Consider the following 21,773-nt stretch of genomic DNA (forward strand, 5'->3'; position numbering starts at 1 on the left):
TCTACAGATCACAATGAAGAAAACTGGTATTCTGTTTAGTACTGATTCCCATTAACAAAACTGGAGGGACTAATCAGGGACTAGGATAACAACATTGTGTTTAAGTTTTGTTTCAAACCGCTGTAATACTCAAAACCGATGCGATACTCAAACAGTGGTTTTTCTAATAATGTGTAGACCAATCTTACTAAGAGGAACAATTTAAAATGTCAGTCTCATTACACCAGCATATTTATTTACTAAATCATTTTCTGCATGGTGTTGAGTACATGGCCAAGCCATGGGGCCAGCTTGCCAAGGGGTATACATGCTAAACCAGACTTGCTTGCTAAAGTACTTTAGCATATAGGAAGATCTATTTAAGACCCTTCTGTTATCTTGATTGTCACATTTACAATCACATATAAAATATTCAACAGGATAACGACCCCTTGTCCAGTTTTTAGCAAAGCAAAGAAAAAAAAACACTAAGACGAAAAGGAAACTACCACAAAGATGAGTGTGCATACAAAATAATAATTACACTTAAGCAGAAAAAAAGAAGCTGGTGGTACTGTTGCTAATTATTTTGGCCCATTTTGCAAAGTGACTTGCAATGCCAATGACCACAATGCAATATGCAAATAAAAAGAACACATAATATGCATGAATGACAAGCACTACATGCAAAATAGACCAAACACTGTAACAGACTATTAAAACCACCAACCTGGCTGGCACCTTCTTGAGAATTATCTCCTGAAACATCATCTTTCTTTTGGCTCTAGGTCAATCAGTACAACACTAAATTAGACATAGGTATAGCTTGGATCAGGAAAACAAGTTCACATTACTTTCACTCTTTGGCGTTCATCGTACGTTGACACATAGAAACCTAAGTACGGTATATGGCCAGTTTTTGCATAGCCTCGACTAAGGCCTCTCGGGCATAGGATTTGACTGTTTTAATTCTGTTTAATTTTCAGTGTTTAGACGTGTAACCTAAGTGGTCTCCACTGGCAGATATTTTTAGAAAATATAACATCTATCCACCATACCAGGAGGTTAAAGGTGAGCTGATTATTTTAACAAACTATGCATTGCAAGGGGCACGTTCATCTGATCTTCTCCTGCACGAAGTTCTAAGCATGGTAACTCTCCATTATAAAGGGCCAGTTCAGCCCTTCATTCCTGTATGCATGCAATATCTTTGTGTGGCATAGTATTGTACTTAATAATAGAGGGTCAACTAGCCAGCGGGTTGAGATCTGTCACAAAATGTCCACGATTCTAATGTGGAACCGTAAAAGAAAGCGTGTGTATTCCAGAAGATCAACGATGGGGAGCTTCCTGACTGCTGGGTCTAACGCCTCATGCTTCTTCAAATGATATTGAAATCAGGCTACTATATGTATAGTTATTTAAAGGTTAGCGTTGTACCGTGTTAGCCGTAGAAAGAGAGAGAGAGCAAATTCGGTAAAGATAACTTTATTGGCTAACTGATGTATAATGGATTGCAAGCATTCTAGACTATTTAGGTCTCTTCTTCAGGCATATTATACGTGCCTTGAGAAGAGACCTAGATAGTCTTGAAAGCTTGCAATCCATTATACTTCAGTTAGCCAATAAAGGTATCATCTTTACCGAACTTGCTTTCATATTTAAAAGCTGTCATTCATCCAGAGTCTGTGGCACAGCAGCTTTGAAGCTCGATTGGTATGAGAGTTCTGAAACACCACACAGCTTTAATATACAGTAAATAAAATGCCTTAGAGAACGGACAAGGATCCTTTGAAGATTTCCACATTTCCTGGACTTCTTGATGGGGAAATTGTAAAATCTGCAGCGTAATAATAGTGTCCCATGCATTTGTACATGGCGCCATCTTCAGGAACCTCCAGGCATTCTTACACAAATGTGTGTTTGTGTTATAGCATTCCATTCCTAGTAAATTGACTGCTATACTCATTATTATTATTTATTGTTTTATATAGCGCAATCAAATTCCGTAGTGCTGTACAATGGGTAGACAGCTTTTATTTTATTTTTTAGGTTGTACCAGAATCGTTTTATTTTTTTTAAAAAAAATATACATAACCCACTACATAAGTCCACAAGAAAACAAATGCTAGAATTGTGCAGTGAATGATGTACACTAGACTTCTATAATCCTAATGTACAAATATGAAGGCCTGAAAAATGTATATAAACATTTTTGTTTTAAATCATTAAATTAAGTTATTCATATTTCAACAATACAGATAAACAGCATCAAACACGTTATGCTTATATTCTGCACATATTCTCTACATCATTCCATCAGTCATTTTCGGGTCACACCAAGGTTTAACTTGAACATGATGGCACATGTCTAACATGATGCATCTGTACTTTAATCCAAAACCACCCAAGAATTGATGGATTTTTTTTATGCCTTTAAAATATTGTTACTTTTTTTCTTCTTCTTCTTCCTCGAAAGTGCCAACCTATTCTGCAGTAAGCCCAGGGGTCCAACACATTAATCACTACGGATAGGAGAATGTTCCATTTCTCTACCAACTTCTCTGTAAAGTAAATTTTTTTTAAATTACATCTAAACCCCTGACCCTCTAGTTTTAGATTATGACCTCGTGTTCTGCAGCAACACTGGAACGCGTACGCAGGCGATCAGCTGTCGCTACAGAAAATGTACCGCCGTAGATACACCTGGTTTTCTGAAAATTGCAATGGCAGATGAAAAATTACTTTGGCATCCATCCACAAAGCCAAAGTTATTTCTAAAGTTTACTAGTACTTTAAATAGACTATAAATGTGCTGCCCATACTTGACATAAAGGGGTTTGTCATGATTTATATACCATATGCAACATAAGTATGAAACACATGTTGTTATTTATACATATCATGAAGTCTCAAGTGAGATACTAGGCTTTGTATTAACCAACACTGCTTTTGCTGGAAGGCTTTTCCACGTATCGACCACCCTCTCGGTAAAAGTAAAACATTATGACCTTGTATTCTAATATTTAACCTCCTTTGAATTACCTTTCCCTCCTGTACTTTTGATCCCTAAATGTATTCAAATGTTTCTAGGAGATATGTTTATATCTCCCCTGTGTCTTCTATCCTCCAAGTTATGCATATTGAGATCACATTTCTTTTTTCTGAAATTAGTAGGTCTCCTTTGAATTTACTCCAGAATGTCTATATGTCTATAATGGAACTATAATCTATTACTATTTGTGATTATAAAATGCATTAGGTTGCGGAGTCTTTGATTTACTTAAACAAAAAGTTTTAACCAAAGGCTAATAATTGTGTAAAAGGAATTTTGGCAAGCTAGATAAATGTATCTACATCCATTTACATTTATCTATACATCTATCTAAAATAAAATAAAAAATATATTTTATATATATATAATGGGCATCTCTTCTTCAACCTAAAAAACAAATCTAAATAGTCTCAGAAGTTTCGATGCTTTAACAATTCATAGTTGAGAAAACAGTATGTTTACCAGCAAGAGAAGAAATTTTGTGCATACAAAAATAATAAAAAATAACATTAAAAAACTTCTCTTATCAATATATATGTAAAGATGTCAGAATACAGTTCCAAATAATAATTTGGGTAACATAAGAAAAGATCAATGCATTTTAACTCCATGTTAAATATATGTTCAGTTCAAAGGTGCTGTTTCACTTAGACAAATAAGAAACGTTTTTAGTATAGTAAGCAAATAAACCTTAGCATATCTGTCGTGGTTGTCTTCCCTGTGAATGTTAAACCACAAAGTAAAAAAAAACATAAAAAAATTAAAAAGTAAAAAAGGTAAAAGTTAAATAAATCAAAAATATAGTAAAAAGTAAAAAAAAAAAGTCCCGTGATAATAACAATAGTGGTGTGTATAAGAGAACATTTTAGTAAAATAGTGCTGTATTCTGGGCATGGGATCATAATACTGGTGGCACTTTCTGAAGAATAAAATCCTCAGCAAATTACTAAAAATGTGTTTTTTTAAATATATTATTTCTATCAAATACAATAGATATGAATATGGTTTCAAAGGAAAGCCCTAGTTACTCTTCTTTTCCTCTGTGTTACTCTGTCACAAACCTAAGATGTAAAATGACCAGCACTACAAAACAGTTGGTGAAAAACGGGTGCTTTAAACCGTTATGCCTCTTAGTAAACTGTGAAGCCTTTTTACAAATTATGAAAACTGTATCTTATAAAAACATTTTGCCGCAATATCCGAACTATAAGATCACATTGACAGTAATGTATGCCGTACAAACTCAGATGACGCAGATACATATTGAGCACGTGAGAATGAAAATCCATCAAAGTATTGAACTTATTTCCAAATCGGACAGGCAACTACAATTATAACATATTAGATTTGCACTTGCTATGCCGACTGGCACATTCGTCATCCTGAGCAACTTCTCTGTATGTACCTAACCTCTGAATTTTGCACATTGTGGTTTTTCATGTTTTTTTACAACTAAGAGGACATTCATCACTGGAAACATCTAATTTATATATACATATATATATATACATACATATATACAGTATGTATATAGTATGAATATACTGTACATGCACGTGTGTGTTCCAAATGATTCAGGGTCACATTAATGGAAGCGTACTTACAGAACTTTGAAATTATTTAGGCATACCCCAGAATGTTGAAACATTACCCACGCTGTTGATTAACATGCATCTATGTAGCAAATAAGCCTGCCTTGGGCATTGGGCAAAGAGACCTGCAGATAATGCATCACTCAACAAAATGTTTAGGACAGTTTAAGGCCAGCAGCTGATAAACAACAGGTGTGCAGCAGCACGCTACAACTCCAAAATAGCAGCACGCTACACTCTTACACATTTGCTGCATGTGTACAGTTAGCGGCCGCAAACTAAAAGAAGGGATCAGACAGCATGAGTACATGGCAGGTATTTGCCCGGTTTGGCCAAAGGCAAGTTCAGGCCTGGGTGTTACCAAAATACTATGTAAATAGGCTCACAAATTCACAGCAATAGAAAAGAGATGAATACCTCATTTTGCTCCTCGTGTTCCAATATAGCTTGAAGGAACGCCCTCCGTTCATGGCTTGAGGACTTCTGATCAAACATGCCAGCTTGGATAACCTTCTGATCGACGTTCAGCTTGTATTTTGCAGCTGCTAGAATCTTTTCCTCTACGCTGTTGACGGTGCACAGACGTAGCACTCGCACCTCATTCTGCTGGCCGATTCTGTGGGCTCGATCTTGTGCCTGTAAGTCCTGTGCACATAAATGCAATTATGAGAAATTAATAGAAATTGCACTGAGAAAAGAAAATTATGACATATGACTAATACATACATTACAAACTACTAGTTGAGTACCAAAATAACCACTCATGCAACAAACTAGTTAAGATGTACTCAAGTAAATCATTTTGTCATGCAAATGCTACTGGTTAAAGGATAAAAAGCATTGGACTGGTGTTTGGACTAGATGTGCCTTTAAACAGTCCTGCGACGAGTCTCTCTGCTCTGCCACGATGCTGGCTTGTAATGCTGAGCGCCAGAAATTGACGTCACTTCCGGCGCTCAGCATTACAAGCCGGCACCAAGACCGAGCTAGAGGGCTCGCAGAGCAGAGAGAGGGGCGCCGAGCGCGTACTGACAACTTGGTAAGCGAAAACCACTCGGCTCCCTCTCTCTTCTCCGCTAAAAAAAAAAAGGAAAACAAAAAAAGCGCTTGGGACGGCAAAGTGTCGCCTCTTCAAAAGTGCCGCCTGGGGCAATTGCTCCAATCTGCTCCATTGTAGGGCCGGTCCTGGTATATAGACAAACACACATACACTAAATGGATACCTCACCTTTACACCAACAGGGGCTTTTATGACATTGCATTCTAAATACATAGACATTAATAAGTAGTTGGTCCCCCCTTTGCAGCTTTAACAGGTTCTACTCTTCTGGGAAGGCTTTCCACGAGATTTTGGAGCGTTTGTGTGTGAATTTTTGCTCATTCAACCAGTAGAACATTTGAGAGATTAGGCAGTGACGTTGGGTGAGAAGGCCTGCCTTGCAATCTATGCTCCAGTTCATCCCAAAGGTGTTCAATGGGGTTGAGGTCAGGGCTCCGTGCAGGCCAGTCAAGTTCTTCCACACCAAACTCATGCTGAAGGGCCCGCCGCACAGTTTTTGAGATATCAATGCCAGTGAAAGCTTGGAACTCTTCATCTATGGAATCACCAGAGCGTTGCTGATTTTTTACACACCATGTGACCTAAGCACTCTGTGACTTTATGTGGTCTTCGGCTTTGTGGCCGCTGTACCTAAAAATGCTTCCACTTTCCAATAATACCACTTACAGTTGACAGTGTAATATCTAGCAGGGATGAAATTTCACAAACTGACTTAATGCAAAGGTGGTATCCTATCCCAGTACCATGTTTTAATTCACTGAGCTCTTCAGAACAACCCTTTTTGTTAAATAAATGTTTGTAAATGGCTGGGTGCTTGATTTTATACACCTGGGGAATAAGTCTCATTGAATCACCTGAATTCAATAATTAAGAGGGGTGTCCCAATATGTTTGTCCATATAGAGTATATATATATATTTCTGTAAGTGTAACAAACATAAATATGAAAAAATAAACTTCCTACGGACCTGATGAGGATTCCAGTCACTGTCGAATATGACGACTGTGTCTGCAGCCTGAAGATTAAGACCAAGGCCTCCAGCTCTGGTGCTCAGCAAGAAGATGAAGAATTGAGAGCCTTCTTCATTAAACTTTTTCAGCAAAGCAGCACGGTCTTCTGATTTGGTTGTACCTTAAAAAATGTAAAACAAACAAGTCTAAACTTTTGCTAAATAAGTCTTAGAACACCTACAGTCAAGAATTGTTGATTTGAATAAAACTGGAAAGAGTTTTAAAGTAATATCAAAGACTTTACATGTTCATCAGTCCACAGTTAGATAAATTGTTTATAAATGGAGACGATTTTGTACTTTGGATACTATCCCTAGAGGTGGCCGCCCAGCCAAGATGACTCCAAGGGTACAACGCAGAATTCACAATGAGGAAAAAAGAAACCTAGAGTAACAGCTAAAGGATTTATTGGAACTGGTTAACCTATCTGTTCATAAGTCTACTAGATGTGAAACTTTTAACAGGCATGAAGTTCATGGCAGGACATTGCTGTTCGCCTAAAGTTTGCCAAAGAGCAGCTTGACACTCCACTAAGCTACTGGGAAAATGTTTTGTGGACTGATGAAACTCAGGTTAAATAGTTCAGGAAGAACATGTATGACATGAAAACATCATCCCAATGGTGAAACCTTGGTCACGAAGAGTACAAAAAATAAAAAACAGTGCGGTGCTAAAGCACATCGTGTTTGTCTATACTTGCGACTTACATGTAGATCAGATAATATTTTATAAACAATTAATGCAAAAAACAGATCATTTATTTAATTTATTTTTTCCCGCCACTGTATACATAAAGGCACCTGTCACAATAAGCAGTCAGGACTCTGCTTACAGCCAAAGATCAGTTTATTGTTATAGTCTCTGTTGCTAGGACCTAGGTAAGAGACCTTCCTGTTTCAACATAAAAGCAACGCTCACTTTTATAAACCGAGTCTTGCGTGTACATTTAAAAACATAAGCATTCATTCTGAGGTAAGTGACATGGCTGCTTCCTGACAACCCCATTGCATTGCAGAAATATTTGTCTTAAAATCACTTGTGAGGGGATGGGTGAAGGTACCATCATCTATGGGATTATGTGGTGAGCCTACAGGGTCCACTTGGCCAACTATTTATCGCATTTTGGTTGGCAAGAGTTCATTTATTGCAAATGAAATCACATAATAAACAATATCAAAGCGTAATACTGCAGAATAATCTTGTTGATCATAAAATTCACATACGCGAATTCAGCTGACCTGACAACCAACAAAAAGGTACTAACCATCTAGTCGCAGGTAAAGGAAGCCCCGGAAACCAAAGTAGTCTTCCATGATAGTCATGAGTGATGTCATCTGACAGAAAAGTAGAACCCGATGATTTGTGGCTCGCAGCTTTGGTAGTATTCGGTCAAGTAACTCAAACTTTCCTGAGGTTCTGTAAAGATCAGGCCTAGGATCCAAGGAAAACATCATTTCAATCAGTTTAAATCTATTAAATCCAGAGGTCACCAACAGTCCTGATATATCACCAGTTGGAGCACACACAAAAAACTCACCCAAGAGTCTTTTAAGAGTTGTTTTATAATATCCAGCAAAAGTAACTCATAACACAGCTTTTCAATGTTTGTTATGCCTATACTTTATTATAGTATAACATTTAATTCCAATGTTGATAGTCAAAAGAACTTTCATAGAAAACACATGTATGGCACTGTAAGGAAACAGTGTCAGTAAGGCATGAGAAGCGTTCCTCCATCTTATTACCATTTTAATAAAGAAATGGAAATTAAAACTAAAACATACCCATTAATGATTCCAGTGCCGTAACCAAGATGTTCAGCAAAAGATTCCTGAAAAAGAAAAAAAAAGTAGTTATTATGTCAGTTCCCATATTGCTTTGTGAAAATTGCACAGGGTCAACTCTTATTTTCTAAGCCATGTGTTTGCACCAGTAAAGTAACAGTCAACACATTTTTTTCAGGGAAGGAAATAACACAAAGCTAATTTTCTATTATTTGCATGATGTACTAGGGTCTGTGGCTAGGCGGTTACATAGGGTGCTATGCTAAACACAGCCACCAGGGGGGTGCGTTGAGGGTACATTTAAATCTAATTCTCCTGAGTGATTAGGTTCATCCGCTGAACTGCATGATTTCGTAGGGACATGAACAAAGAGCTGCTGTTTAGAACTTAATATAAACTACCATTTAAAAGTTTGGGGTCACTTAGCTGTATTTACGGAAAACAAGAAAGTCTGTAGCTGTGTAACATAGTTGCAAAATGGTTTTTGGTGACCAACTACCCTTTTAAACTTAAACTTGGATTAGTAACACAATGTGGCATTGAAACACAGCAGTGATGGTAGCTGATAAAGGGCCTCTGTAGCCTATGAAGATATTTCACTAGAAATTAGCTGTTTCCAGCTACAATAGTCAGTTACAAAATAAATAATATCTACACTGTATTACTGATCCATTTGGTTTTTGTGAACCCAAACGTTTGAATGACATACAGTACATTATCCAATATTTTATATATATATTTATGTATGTGTCCTGATGAAAGTCAAATAAAGACTGAAACGTTGACCTGTAAAAGAGGAATCTGTATTTATTGGAAAAAGACCTAGAGTGCTGGTAACTATCCATAGACTGTAAACTGTGTATATATATATATATATATATATATATATATATATATATATATATATATATATATACACACACACACAGTATATACCGTATTTGCCCAATTATAAGATTGTTTTTTTTTCAGAGCAAATAATAATAAGAGGTCGTCTTATAATCAGACCTCAAATAGAGGTCTGAGTACAAAACTAAGATCCAGATCGACCACAGCGCTGCAGGGGACCTGGATCCTCCTCTCTGGCAGCCAGTGGACGTCTGCACTATGCGCGCAGACAAACCTGTGCTGCTTCCGAGGCTTCTATGACGGAGCGCCAGCGTGACATGGTCTTCTGGTGCTCCACCATAGAAGCCCCGGAGGAAGTACCTGGCAGCAACAGCGGAGGTTGACTACGCGCATCGCGCGGATGTTCACCGGCTGTCAGAGAGGAGGATCTCCCCCTCCACAGTGCTGCAGGAGACCTGGATCCTCCTCCACACTGTTGCAGGAGACCTGGATCCTCCTCTTTGGCAGCCGGTGACCGTCTGTACGTTGCGTGCAGACAAAGTGTGCTGCTACACGACACCTCTGCAGTGGCTTCTATGACGGAGCACCGGCGTGACATGACCTTCCGGTGCTCATAGAAGCCCCAGTGTAAGTCCTGGGTAGCAGCGGAGGTTGTCTGGGCAAAGCGCAGACGTCCTCCGGCTGCCCATTACTTCACACCAGGGAGTCTGGGGCACGGGGACAAGTCTAGAGATGCATCGGTAAGTTGTGGGGGCATATAGGGGGTATAAGGCATATCAGGGGGGCATATTGGCACATAGGGGGAATAAGGCATATGGGGGGGCAGAGTGGCATATAGGGGGAGCAAAGTGGCATATATGGGGGTATAAGGCATATCTGGGGGACAGAGTGGCATTTGAGGGGTCTAAGCAAGAGTTTTTATTAAATATGAAAAAATGTTTATATGTGAATTAATAATTACTACTAAAAAAAATTCTTATAGGGTAGTCTTATACTCAGGCTTTTTCTTTTTTTCTAAACGAATATTCACATTTGGGGGGGTCATCTTATAATCGAGCAATATATATATTATATATATTTCAATAATAAATGGAAAATTGGCAAATCGCTTTACTATGTATTTTAAGGTGCTGGACATCAGCCCATTGTTGATTTTATAGTGCATTTTGCAAAATTTTTGTAACCAGCTACCAATACATAACACAGAACAAACTTACCTCGATGTGCTGGAATATAAATGGATGGTTGCATATTTTTCTTAGCTGCATGATGGTGTTCATAAGTGTTTTTGCTCCACCTTTGCCCTATAAGACATTTGAAATAGTTTTGTAAATAATAATATGTTAAAAGACAGCTAACCACCGACATATTAAACGTGTAAAAAAAATTTGTGTCATTATACAGTTTTGAAGTAAAGGCCAGTAGGGCACCACTCAAACAAGCTTGCAGCCTACAAAACAGTCCATGCCTACCTTACACTTTCTTTCCAGGGATTATTATTAATAATATCCAAACAGCTAATTTACAATCATTGATTAATGTATATAATAACTTTAAAAATAAAAGTATTTTTCCATTCTTCACAATTCTCAACACACCTTCTTATCTTTTTCTGATCCATCTGTGAGAAGGATCCCCTTCCCCTGCATGTGTCGGTATAGGACCTTCTGAAGAGCCGACATATCGCATTTAATGACATATTCCACCTGTAAAATATATCAATGTAAAATAGTGTCACAAGTATTTTGTACAGGCTTAAAGTAAAAAGGATGAAAACTCAGTTTTGCACATTCATTGTGATAATTTATCTCTCCTAAGGACGCCATGCATGAACCTTTCACAGAAGCCGTCTCTGTAAGGAAACAGCTGCTTTCCTGTGATATCATGTAGCCTAATTTATGACTCGGACCTTCTGTCTGACCTACTTGTGCTGCAAGAGTAAGTGCCCTGAAGACGGGCCTGTAGTATGTCCTTGAGGAATGGCGCCAAAACACAATCAGTAACGAACAAACCAACCTTTTCGGGTAACTGCGACTCGACTTCCTTTTTCAATCTCCTCAGCAAGAATGGACGCAACACCTTATGTAAACGTCTTATGATCAGGATGGTTTCTTCTTCATTTAAATCCACCTGTGTGAATTAATAAAAAAGTTATGAAGAGCCATGCTTTCTACTATAACAAACAGTAAGGAATACTATATTTAAACTTTTTTTTTTGGCAACACAGGACCATTTAAAAAAAGAAAGCCATAAAAAAAGAAAAATCTGTATTGTAGCAGTTGTTTCAAGTAACCAGTAGTAACGCTATTACTTTTCATAAGTAAGCACTGGGGTCTACCTTAGCAGAAGCTGATTTAGTAGTTATATTGCCTAGAAAATATTAAACGTAACTTATCCTAGCTGGTTCACTACAGCCATTTGTGCTCTAATGTTACACTCATAGCCAGCAACCTTATACCAGGTACTATCCTGGCATGGACTAATGGAGCCTGTTTTTTGTCTAGGCCTCATTCAGATATCCCACATTCAGCTGCGTTAAACACATTACCCTCTCTCCTGTCATGGCAAAAGGAGCATTGAACCACTGCTCGAAGGTGCTGCAGCTTTTGAAGATGGTCGGCAGAAGGAAATTCAAAAGGGCCCACAGCTCTGGAAGTTTGTTTTGAAGAGGGGTTCCCGTCAACAGTATGCGTCTTGGAGCAACGTAGTGGGTGTTCAAGACCTGAGTGAGCTTGCAGTGGTGATTCTTCATCCGGTGGCCTTCATCCACAATCATGTACTTCCATCGGATCTGAGCACATGAAATGCATTTCCAGTGTTCGTTAACCAAGCTATTGTAATGCATTGAAACAGACACTATTCGTGGCAACAATTTAGCTCAATACCAAACTAAAAACGTCTGCACAGTCAGCGTATTTTACATAAGAGGAATATAGATAAACTACTTGTACGAGCAACTAGAATTTACTGGTGGCATAGACATAATGTGCTGCATCTCAAATGCGAAGCCACACAAATATAATTTAGTTGCGTTATAAAGAGAATAAAGCTTTTTTAGCTTTATCCTGCTGCATATGAGCTTTTTGGATAGCTACCTTACTCTTCTCTGCCTACACATAATGCCAATTTTCTGAATATACCTGCCAAGAATACCTTACTTCTAGTCCAAGAGAGGAGACCTATCCAGCCAGGAAATTATATGTGCATTCTATGTGTTTCTGCTTGCACTGTTCTGGGGATACAAAGTTCCTACCAACTACATCCATTGCAAGGATATAACCACTTTTTCAATTCTAATTCATCATGACTTATAAAACAAAGACAGTAGGAAAAATGTATTATTTATAAAACAAAATTGCTTGCTTTTGGTTCACACTGCAGTTAACAAGACGAGGCAGCAAGCAATAATATCCCACTTTTTGACAATCTATAACACACGCAGCTGTGATGAGCTAACTAAATTCATGTACCGTTGCTTGTTAAATCTTATACTTAAGAATTAACAACAGAGGATGAACAAATTACCTTTGCAAGAATGTGCTTGTCCTTGATTATGTACTCATAGGTTGTCAGGAGCACATTAAACTTCCCACTCCTGAGCTGGGGAACTAAAGAGCGTCTCATGGCAGGTGTACCCTGAAACAGCACAGAATGAAACATTATCACAAGCGACTGGAAATCCCAGTATTTATATTTCACTGCAACGTGCAAATTCAAACTGCACTTATGCTTAAAATATGAAAGCAATTACTGCGAAGCTTTTATTCTATGCAGGGTGACTTTTTCTAAATCTTTAATCATACTGAGAAGCAATATTTAAAAACGAAGACTGGTTCATATTATGTCTAGTTCTGCTAAACCAAATATCAAGAAATCTGGCTCCATTCAGCCATGTCAGGCAACATTTCCACTTATGAACTATGCTGTATATGATAATTCTCAATCTTGCAGAATCTCCCCATCTGAAAGTAATTAGTCTTTAGTGCGGCAGTCTCTTAGGGATGATTAGCTTGCACTGCAGCGTACATGGTCACATTCTGCAGCACCCCACAGATTACACATTGATGCTGGCACAGAAGGAAATGTATGCAGAAGACGAGGTTTCGAACTGTAAAATGAGCACTGCAAACCTTGTAAGCGATTTTCACGACAGAAGGAGCCCATTTATCGAATTCATATTGCCAATTAGATAATGTCCTAGAAAAGGAGAAAAAGAAAAGATCCAAGTATTAAATGTGGCAAGCCTAAGCAGGATTAATGGCGCAAACTTGTTACCCTTTTCCACCAAACCAGGGGCATGAGCTTTGCAAAAGGACGGCGCTTGGGAAGTTCGATAACAGCCGGGGTAAAACCGAGTATTTCTCAGCATACTATATGGGGTGGGAGAGAATGATGGAGAAGGACTGAGAACATCTACATGAGAGTACCAACAGCTGGGGAGAAAAGAAAAGCTCTGACAGACATATCGGAATCAGGCAAAGGCATTACTGGTTTAACACATTCATAAAGAGATAACATTTGTGCCCATGTGGCTTCAGTAAAAGGTTGTGCGTGGCCTGCTTCAGATGCCACGTACATTAGCAAAACTAATTTATTTCCTTTTATACAGTAGAACATATCACAAGGTCCATATATTTATAACCGTTTGTTAGACAGATGTATCCAGCAGATTGATTTGCTGAGAAGATGGTCTTGTAATAGGTCAAAATCAATCATTTGTTTCCAAATTACCAGTGCCTGAATTAGTTTCTGAGGACCAGGAATGAATTGGAACACAGGATGAAGCCCCTCTTAGATGGGGAAGAAGGCTATTTTGACCTTGGTAGTTGATCCATTATCCCTTAACAGTTTAAAGACATTTCATTTGCTAAGTTAACAGGGAGGAAGGATTTCACCAAAGTATATACATTTGCTACTTACGAAAGTGGAACAATAATGAGATAAGGGCCATTAAGCCTCTTGTGCTCCATCAGATATGTTATGAGTGCAATAGTCTGAATTGTTTTTCCAAGCCCCATTTCATCAGCAAGAATGCCATTTAAATTGTTGTTATATAAAGAAACCATCCATTCCAAGCCCTGAATCTAAAAAAAAAAACAAAAAACTAAATTAGCAAGGTATAAAAAAATGCATTTATAACAAAGATAGATTGCTACTGGTCAACACAAAAAGGTTAACAAAATCCATGTACCAGTTACTAAATAACTTAACAAATTAAACAAAAAGTACTGCAAAAAAAATTGTGGACAGGTACAGAATGTCACGATAATACATGCTTTGATAGCTTAACAAGTATCCATTTAAGTGTGAGGTAGCATGCAGCACATCCATCCACATGAGCCCCAGGCTTGCACAACAGTAAATTAAAATGTAAATGAGAGAGTCTACTGAAATGACAATTTATACCACAACGGCAACATATATTTTGATAGCATAATATTCTGATATTTCCATAGCATTTTTAACACAGAGAAACCTAGAATTTGATGGTTTTGAACCATTTGGTTTGAGAAAAAACTTAAATGTGCGTTAGGCTACTATGATCGTGCTTTTCTCAGCGTAGCAAAGAGACTTCCAAGATGGAATACAATACCTGGTAATGCTTCAGGGTTCCATTGACAAGAAGACTTGCTTGTTTCTCTACCCTCTCTATGATGGCATGAGCCACCCCATAATAGGACTGAGACTGGCGAGGGTCTGCCTGCATGCTGTACTCATCATCCACATCTTGCTTGGCTGTCCTGGATTATTTTTGATAAAATGATCAAATGTCAGTATTGGTACAACAAGAAGCTTCTTCAACACGGGTGAATATTACAAAAAATGACTTGACTTAAGGTGCAATTCTGCATACCATCCACGGCTAATGACATTTCTCTTACAATGAGAAATCTGTGCCGGTTAATGCAGACTTACTCAATAATGTGCTTAGCACTGCTCTCCTCAACGTCTTCCTTATTCAGAACCAAGTGTTTCTTTTCATCTGTTTCCATTTTATTTGATTCTTCATCATCCTCCTACAAATGAGCAATTACATATACACTATCAATGATATATTATGGCATAAATGACCCAAAAACTTGACCACAAACCACTGTATTCACCATACTGCCCTTCACTAGACTACAAATGTATACAGTTCTTCGACAGATTAGAACCACAAGCCTTTTGCGAGACCTCCACCAGGGAAACTAGTAGGGTACTGGTCGTTAATTTTAACATTTATACATGCTGTTCATTTAATCAATGCATCTCCATATTGTTTTTACACATACGCAGTAGATGTTCTATTACGTTTGTGGAAATAATTTGAATTATGTCAATGTGTACTGTATAAATATATATCTCACATTATCACAAGTAATGTGGAAAATATACCTAGCTACTTAATATTTTATTTTTGTTACAGTGCAGACTGTGGAGTCTTTAGTCAAAAGTTGGCCCCTTTTATGGGCCAATACAGAAAAAAGATACATATGCCTTTAAGACTTCAGAGAGAGTTGAATCTCCCTTAAGGTTTTTTGGTCACTTTTTATGTGGATAGCATTATAAAACATACCTCCTCTTCATACTCAGAACTACTGCCCTCGCTGTCAGACCTCGGGGCCACTTCATATCTTGATCCAAAGAAAACAGGGGGGAAAAAAATCACATTAATTATGCAATGGAAAAACTACTGCTACCAAAGACTCTTTATAATGTCACTGTTGTTAGCACAAAATTATCCTTTAAGTAATTAAGATGTAGAACAAAGTAAAATGGACACCTGTAAAATCCACTCACCCCGGGTTCATTTCCAGCCATGTATCAAGCTGACTAGCTTTGGGTGCCTCTGGTGCAAGCAGTACTTTTCCTGTTTCAGTATGTATAACTTTCACAGGCAGGTCACTCATCTGACTGCTCTCATCTATAAACTGGGTACGAGAAGCACAGATTAAAATATGATCTATGACATATTATATAACCTTTATTCAAGGTAAAGTGTAGCGGATTGCTTACTTGGGCAATCAAGCCCCCAGTGTTGGAAGCTGTGCCGGCTTAGCACAGCCTCCATAGGCTTTGTTAAAAAGTGCTGTGAGCATTTCAGGCATGCCACGTCGGGATATGACGTCAAATCCCGGCGCTGTTTCTTAAAGGCGCACAGCCCCATTACTGCATTTGGACACCAGAGGAGGAAGTGACTGGGGGCACTGCCCTAGGTCAGGCCTAGGGTGGCACCAGAAGATAAATACAACACTGCATGGATGGCATCACAGCATTGCCCATAAAGTTATAGAACAGTGCCCAAAACTAGCCAAGTCCACAATAATGAGCTCAAATAGTAAGATTCTCTTTTAAAGTCAATGAATATCTGTTCTTATTAACCTTCAGAAAGCAAAGCATTCCCTTAACAATGTGTACAAGGTGGTAGTTAGTAGCTCACCAAAAAGTTTAATTTAAAATATATGATGAGGAATCAACATACATCAGAAAATCCATCACAGGACTAAGAAAAATATAAATATAAGCTGTGTAAGGAGATATTAAGCTTGCTTGAACATGGTGAATACTATATTACTAATAACAGCGTTTCACACCCATAATCAGAGGACAATAAATAGCATCATACCTCCCCATCAGGACCAAGGCCAGACCCCATTCCTTCTACATTCTCCTCCACCTTCTGCAATAAGAAACAACGTGTTTTCAGTTGTGTAATCTCGAGCATCGAATATCAATCCATCCATTCGATGATAGCTTGGTAACACTGAGTAATAATGTTTGTTTTTTTCTCATTTACTATGGGTTGCCTTGATATGGAAGATGAGCCTCCATGCTAGGGCCAAAATACAGCACTAGATTCTCATGTTTATTTAAAGCAGGCATGTCCAAACTTTTTTCGAAGAGTGCCAGATTTGATGAAGTTAACATGTGCGAGGGCCGACCATTTTGCCTGACAATCTTTGAACCATTAAAATTAAATGCAAATTTAATTGGCCCGCGGGCCGGACTTTGGACATGCTTGCTTAAAGTATGTACGTGGAGGTATGAATATGGCTACAATTCATGACACTGTTTCTGCTACGTAATTGGAAATTAGTAAAGGCATTATGGGCTTGATTCAGTGAGCCTTCTTAAACAGGGATAGGTACCAACATCGCTCGTGGTAGACATTTACTAAGGTCCGTGGTGGACAATTTAATGAGGTTCTAAGGACCTTCACAAACCTTGCCATGGACACTGGTGCCGTGTACGAACACTTTGCCTATCCCTATTCTAAACCTTTATTGGTATTAACTGTATTATGGATAACTCAATATAGATGTAACAGAATTGAGAAAGTTAAATGTTAAACCTTATTCTAGTGTGTTTGTACTGTATATTTTTGAAATATATACTGGTATATTGGAAACATTTCTGGGCTTTCTGCCAAGGAAAGTATCACTTCTAATTTAAATTAACCACTTCAAAAGCTACTAAAGTGTTTTTGACAAGAATACATGTTCTATTCTTTTTGAAGTCACTTAAGAAGTGATACATTTCTGGCATGACCCCAACTTATTTATTGATACCCATATATAAATTATTTATACCCATAAATGCAGATTTACAGAGAATCTATAACTCGTTTAACTAAATTGAACTTTAATTTGTATATTGGATGTGCATATCTTATTATATGCATCTTATTAGAGTCACAGTGGTATACTGTGAGTATTTTGGCAGCTAGCACCTTTTCCCCATGGCAATAATGCTGAACATTAAAGAGGTGCACCACAATAAAAAATAGCAAAAAGCAAGTGCGGAGCAGGGAAGGAGGAGAAGGGGTATGGTACCAAAAAGGAAAACCAGTGAGAAATTCAGATTTTGAATCATTATGTGTAATAATTAATTGAAATAATATTTAGACTAAATAAAATAAATGTTAATTTTGAAAAGTTCAAAGCATGATCAATTTAGGCAAAAATGCATGCATCCATTAATAAATAAAACAGTAAATACTTGTTAACTCTATTTTTGTTTCACGCTTTACATTATTCTAATAATAACACAAAAAAATTGCTGTTTTTTTGAAATCACAGATGCTCTTTCATTACGTGTAAAAAAACCAAAAAAACCCTGAAATCTAAAAGCAACATTTTTAGCGTCTGATTATTTAGTATGTCTGTCTTTACATCAAAGCAAGCCCATCCAGGACGCATTTGGTCTAGTCATCCATAGTCACCATTAAGAGCACTGTCATTTACCTGTTTGGAAGCTGCACGTAGGCAGTCCATTATTTCAAAGAGACTTCAAAAGGAGCTTTTAGGCTATTGGGGTTTTTTTTTGGAGATGAGATCTTTTATTTATTTTTTACTTTAACAGTGGCATGTAAGAGAACATGTGATTTAATGAGTAAATGGATGCGCTTTGAAGGCATTGTGTAGAAATGTACAAGAAGCAAAAAGATGAATTTTCATTAAAATACTTACGCTGAGGCTGATGTTTGTACAAGGGTGGTCTTCTTTACATAAAAATATTTTGTACGAAAGGAAAAGAGTCCTAATCTACCAAACATTCTTACAGTCATATATAATTTATCTAGTTTTGTTTTTTGGTGCTAATCTTTTCATGCCAAAAATATTCTTTTTACTCTACAAGTAAGGACAAGAGCAGCCAAGCAAATCCAATAGTAACATAACTATTGTTTTCTTTTGTGTACAAACATACCTGTTGAACAGAAGACATGAACGAAAAGGATTGACTGGCACATTCTTGAAGCCAAAAGGATGCTGATGAGTTATAACCCAGTAGATCATATTAATATTGGATCATTAACTAACCTGATATCAAGCTGAGTTTTTTGTCTGCTGGTTTATTTTCTACATTACTGCAGTCAACAGAGGAAGATACATGAACACACTATTCTGAAATTAAAGATGAGCTTTCTTCCCTATGTCTGTGGCATTAGTAACATGAGCAAAAGAGATCCGATTTGGCTTGGTAAATGTCAAGCCCCTTTATGAATTTCTTCAGCAGCATCAAATCCTCTTGAGTAATAAAACACTGTGCAGCGTCCCTAAATCTGTTTTAATTTAATATGGAGAGGCAGTAGCTTTACCTTCTTTCTCCTTTTTTTCTTTTTCTCCTTGGCAGCCTGTGCTTGTTTGTGTTCCCACACTAAGCTAGTCAGGTTGGCCACATACTCGTCAGTCTGCTGCAAAAGGTAGGCCAGACGCCGATCTTTCTTCTGGTCAATCAGCTTACGGTAGCCTTCTTCATCTTCTGCCTGTTGACAGAGACTTGATCAAATTGAGTTTATCTACACGTTTCCCAGGAACACACAAAAGGTGCTAAAATATCATCAATATTTAAACCGTACAGGTAATGGCGTTGGCAATGCTTTCAAATGTGCCACTTACCATTAGCCTTCTCATTCTCTCCTTCTCAATGCGCTCGGTCTCTTTCTTTTGCTCGCGCTCTGTGTTTGCATGCCATGTTGCAACTGCTTTAGACAGTTTCTGAATTTTTCCAGTAACAGATCGGTGATACTCTTTAAAGTCTTTAGCATGCTGCAATATACTGTTGAGATATTCCTGTGGTGATAAATAAATGTAAAAGGCATATATTGTAAGTGGGAACAATAAGCAGAGTAGCCATTCCTGGATCCGCTGTCACTTGGAATAGCTACTTTACACGTTAACACACACAACATAGTAACGGCTTCTCATTAAGAGGTACCTAAGGAAAAAACAAAAGTATAAGACTATGACAAAATGGCAACCAATTTTATGTGGCCATGGATGACAATAACGTTTCCATGGACAAAAATGCTGGAAAGTAGCTTGTTTTCACATTGAAAATTAACATAAATGTTATTTTGTACCATAAAGAGGACTTTGACCTATGGCGAAAAATACACCTTTCCCTTTTGTCTAACACAAGAAACAGGCCCCCATTGTGTACGGCATTGCAAAACTTCAGACTAACATGATTTATGGACAGGAAAACAAAAAAAAACAAGAAGTTAAGAAATCTTTTCACAGACGTGGAAATGGAATGTGTTAAAAGTACAAACGATACAAATATGTTGCTTATGGTTACATTATTATACAATATATAGATGGTTAATAGAATTTGAATGTTTATAATATTGACACATGCTGAATGGGTTAACGGGCTCCCATATCTTATTATGTATCCAATATCTATGTGCAAAGAATGCTTACGTGAAAAAGAAGTATTCTTCCATTTTTTTCTTTTGATTACCATTGTCATTTGCTCTACATATCCAGTGAACATGCATTGTCCTGCCTGCCTCTTTTTTTTCTACACAGACCTGCTGTGCAAGCCTCTTTCATGTATCACACATCAGAATCAAAGACATATGGAAAGCAATCTTTTCTGTATCTAAAATGTCCTGCTGCTTTCTGACTGTCTGCGAAACATGGTGACACTGCAGCTCACCGGCTTGGCTTTTTAAAAGCCACTCAATTAAAACCAAAACAAGGCGATGATGGAGAATGCTGCACAGCGAAATGTAACTTGTGAACCACCACAACTGTCTCTTAAGAACCACTTGTTCCTTTCCAAAAAAAAATGCATAATCAATAATGTCTTTTTTTTTTCTCTCTCTATTAACAGCAGTGCATGTAAAGACTGATACATAAAATGTATGAGATATAGAATTTCAATTACTGGCAGGTTTAAAAATAGTAAAAAAAAACCACTTTCAGAAATCATCTCCTATGCTTTTGCCAAACACAGGAAAGTTACAAAATTTTAATTTAAACAATACTAGAAACGATAGTTGTAATGCTGCCTTTAGTTATACAAAAGTCAGCGTAGTAGGCTGAACAACACCTAAGTGGCATTTTTGTTGAGTCAAGGTGCTGGTGAATGCATTAATATTTCCATCACTAGCTAGATGCCATTAAAAATAAATTATTTGTACCTGGTGCTTTTGTCTACGTTTCCTTTCCTGTTCAATTTTCTGCTGCTTCTCCAGCTTCTCAGTCATCCGGGCTTCACGTAGAGTTTGCCTCTTGCTTCGCTTGTAAGCCTTAGAGTTCAGGGCGGTCTCGAGCGTGGTGTCCCGACGCATGCATGCAACAACTTCCTGCCTTAGCTATATTTAAAAAAAAAAAAAAGGAGAATACTGTATAAAGCTAACAAAAAAACTGCTACTTATAAAATATTGAATGAAGAAGATAATGTAATGTTGAATGTGGTATGCAGAGTTTCTTTCCTACAGATCTGTGCAGGAAAGGGACGGGCCTTTGATCGCTTTCGTGGCCAGTGCCTGCAGATGGCTTGGTGCCCTTCTCACAGTGCCAAAATGGCAAAATATACTAAAATATAGCAGTCTATTGTAATTGATCAGAATCCTGGTGTACCAAAAGTAGGATAACAGGGGAACCAAAAAGGCAGATACAACTAGAACTAAAGTTAATTGTTGGTTTTGATTCAGGTAGGACACCCATC

The 21,773-nt window shown here is 37.7% G+C and overlaps 1 protein-coding gene across 3 annotated transcripts in view; it reads right to left on the bottom strand.

Moving 5' to 3' along the window:
- SMARCA2 (SWI/SNF related, matrix associated, actin dependent regulator of chromatin, subfamily a, member 2) overlaps window positions 1-21,773 on the bottom strand; it is a 71,304-nt gene that overhangs the window by 19,456 nt on the left and 30,075 nt on the right. For all 3 annotated transcript variants that reach the window (XR_008354244.1, XM_053466255.1, XM_053466244.1), the window contains 19 exons: window positions 21,244-21,417; window positions 19,712-19,885; window positions 19,411-19,578; window positions 16,939-16,992; window positions 16,113-16,243; window positions 15,889-15,946; window positions 15,246-15,346; window positions 14,923-15,070; window positions 14,250-14,413; window positions 13,460-13,526; window positions 12,855-12,965; window positions 11,878-12,120; window positions 11,346-11,459; window positions 10,928-11,035; window positions 10,547-10,633; window positions 8,481-8,527; window positions 7,961-8,127; window positions 6,654-6,817; window positions 5,044-5,271 (listed from right to left, as the gene is read on the bottom strand). Coding sequence is in view for 2 of the 3 variants with exons in the window: in XM_053466255.1 (XP_053322230.1) it covers window positions 5,044-5,271; window positions 6,654-6,817; window positions 7,961-8,127; window positions 8,481-8,527; window positions 10,547-10,633; window positions 10,928-11,035; window positions 11,346-11,459; window positions 11,878-12,120; window positions 12,855-12,965; window positions 13,460-13,526; window positions 14,250-14,413; window positions 14,923-15,070; window positions 15,246-15,346; window positions 15,889-15,946; window positions 16,113-16,243; window positions 16,939-16,992; window positions 19,411-19,578; window positions 19,712-19,885; window positions 21,244-21,417 (2,508 nt within the window). In the remaining variant the exon portion in view is untranslated. The remainder of the gene's footprint in view (window positions 1-5,043; window positions 5,272-6,653; window positions 6,818-7,960; window positions 8,128-8,480; window positions 8,528-10,546; window positions 10,634-10,927; window positions 11,036-11,345; window positions 11,460-11,877; window positions 12,121-12,854; window positions 12,966-13,459; window positions 13,527-14,249; window positions 14,414-14,922; window positions 15,071-15,245; window positions 15,347-15,888; window positions 15,947-16,112; window positions 16,244-16,938; window positions 16,993-19,410; window positions 19,579-19,711; window positions 19,886-21,243; window positions 21,418-21,773) is intronic.

Source organism: Spea bombifrons, chromosome 1 (genome assembly GCF_027358695.1).
Source record: "Spea bombifrons isolate aSpeBom1 chromosome 1, aSpeBom1.2.pri, whole genome shotgun sequence".
In the NCBI taxonomy this organism is placed as follows: domain Eukaryota; kingdom Metazoa; phylum Chordata; class Amphibia; order Anura; family Pelobatidae; genus Spea; species Spea bombifrons.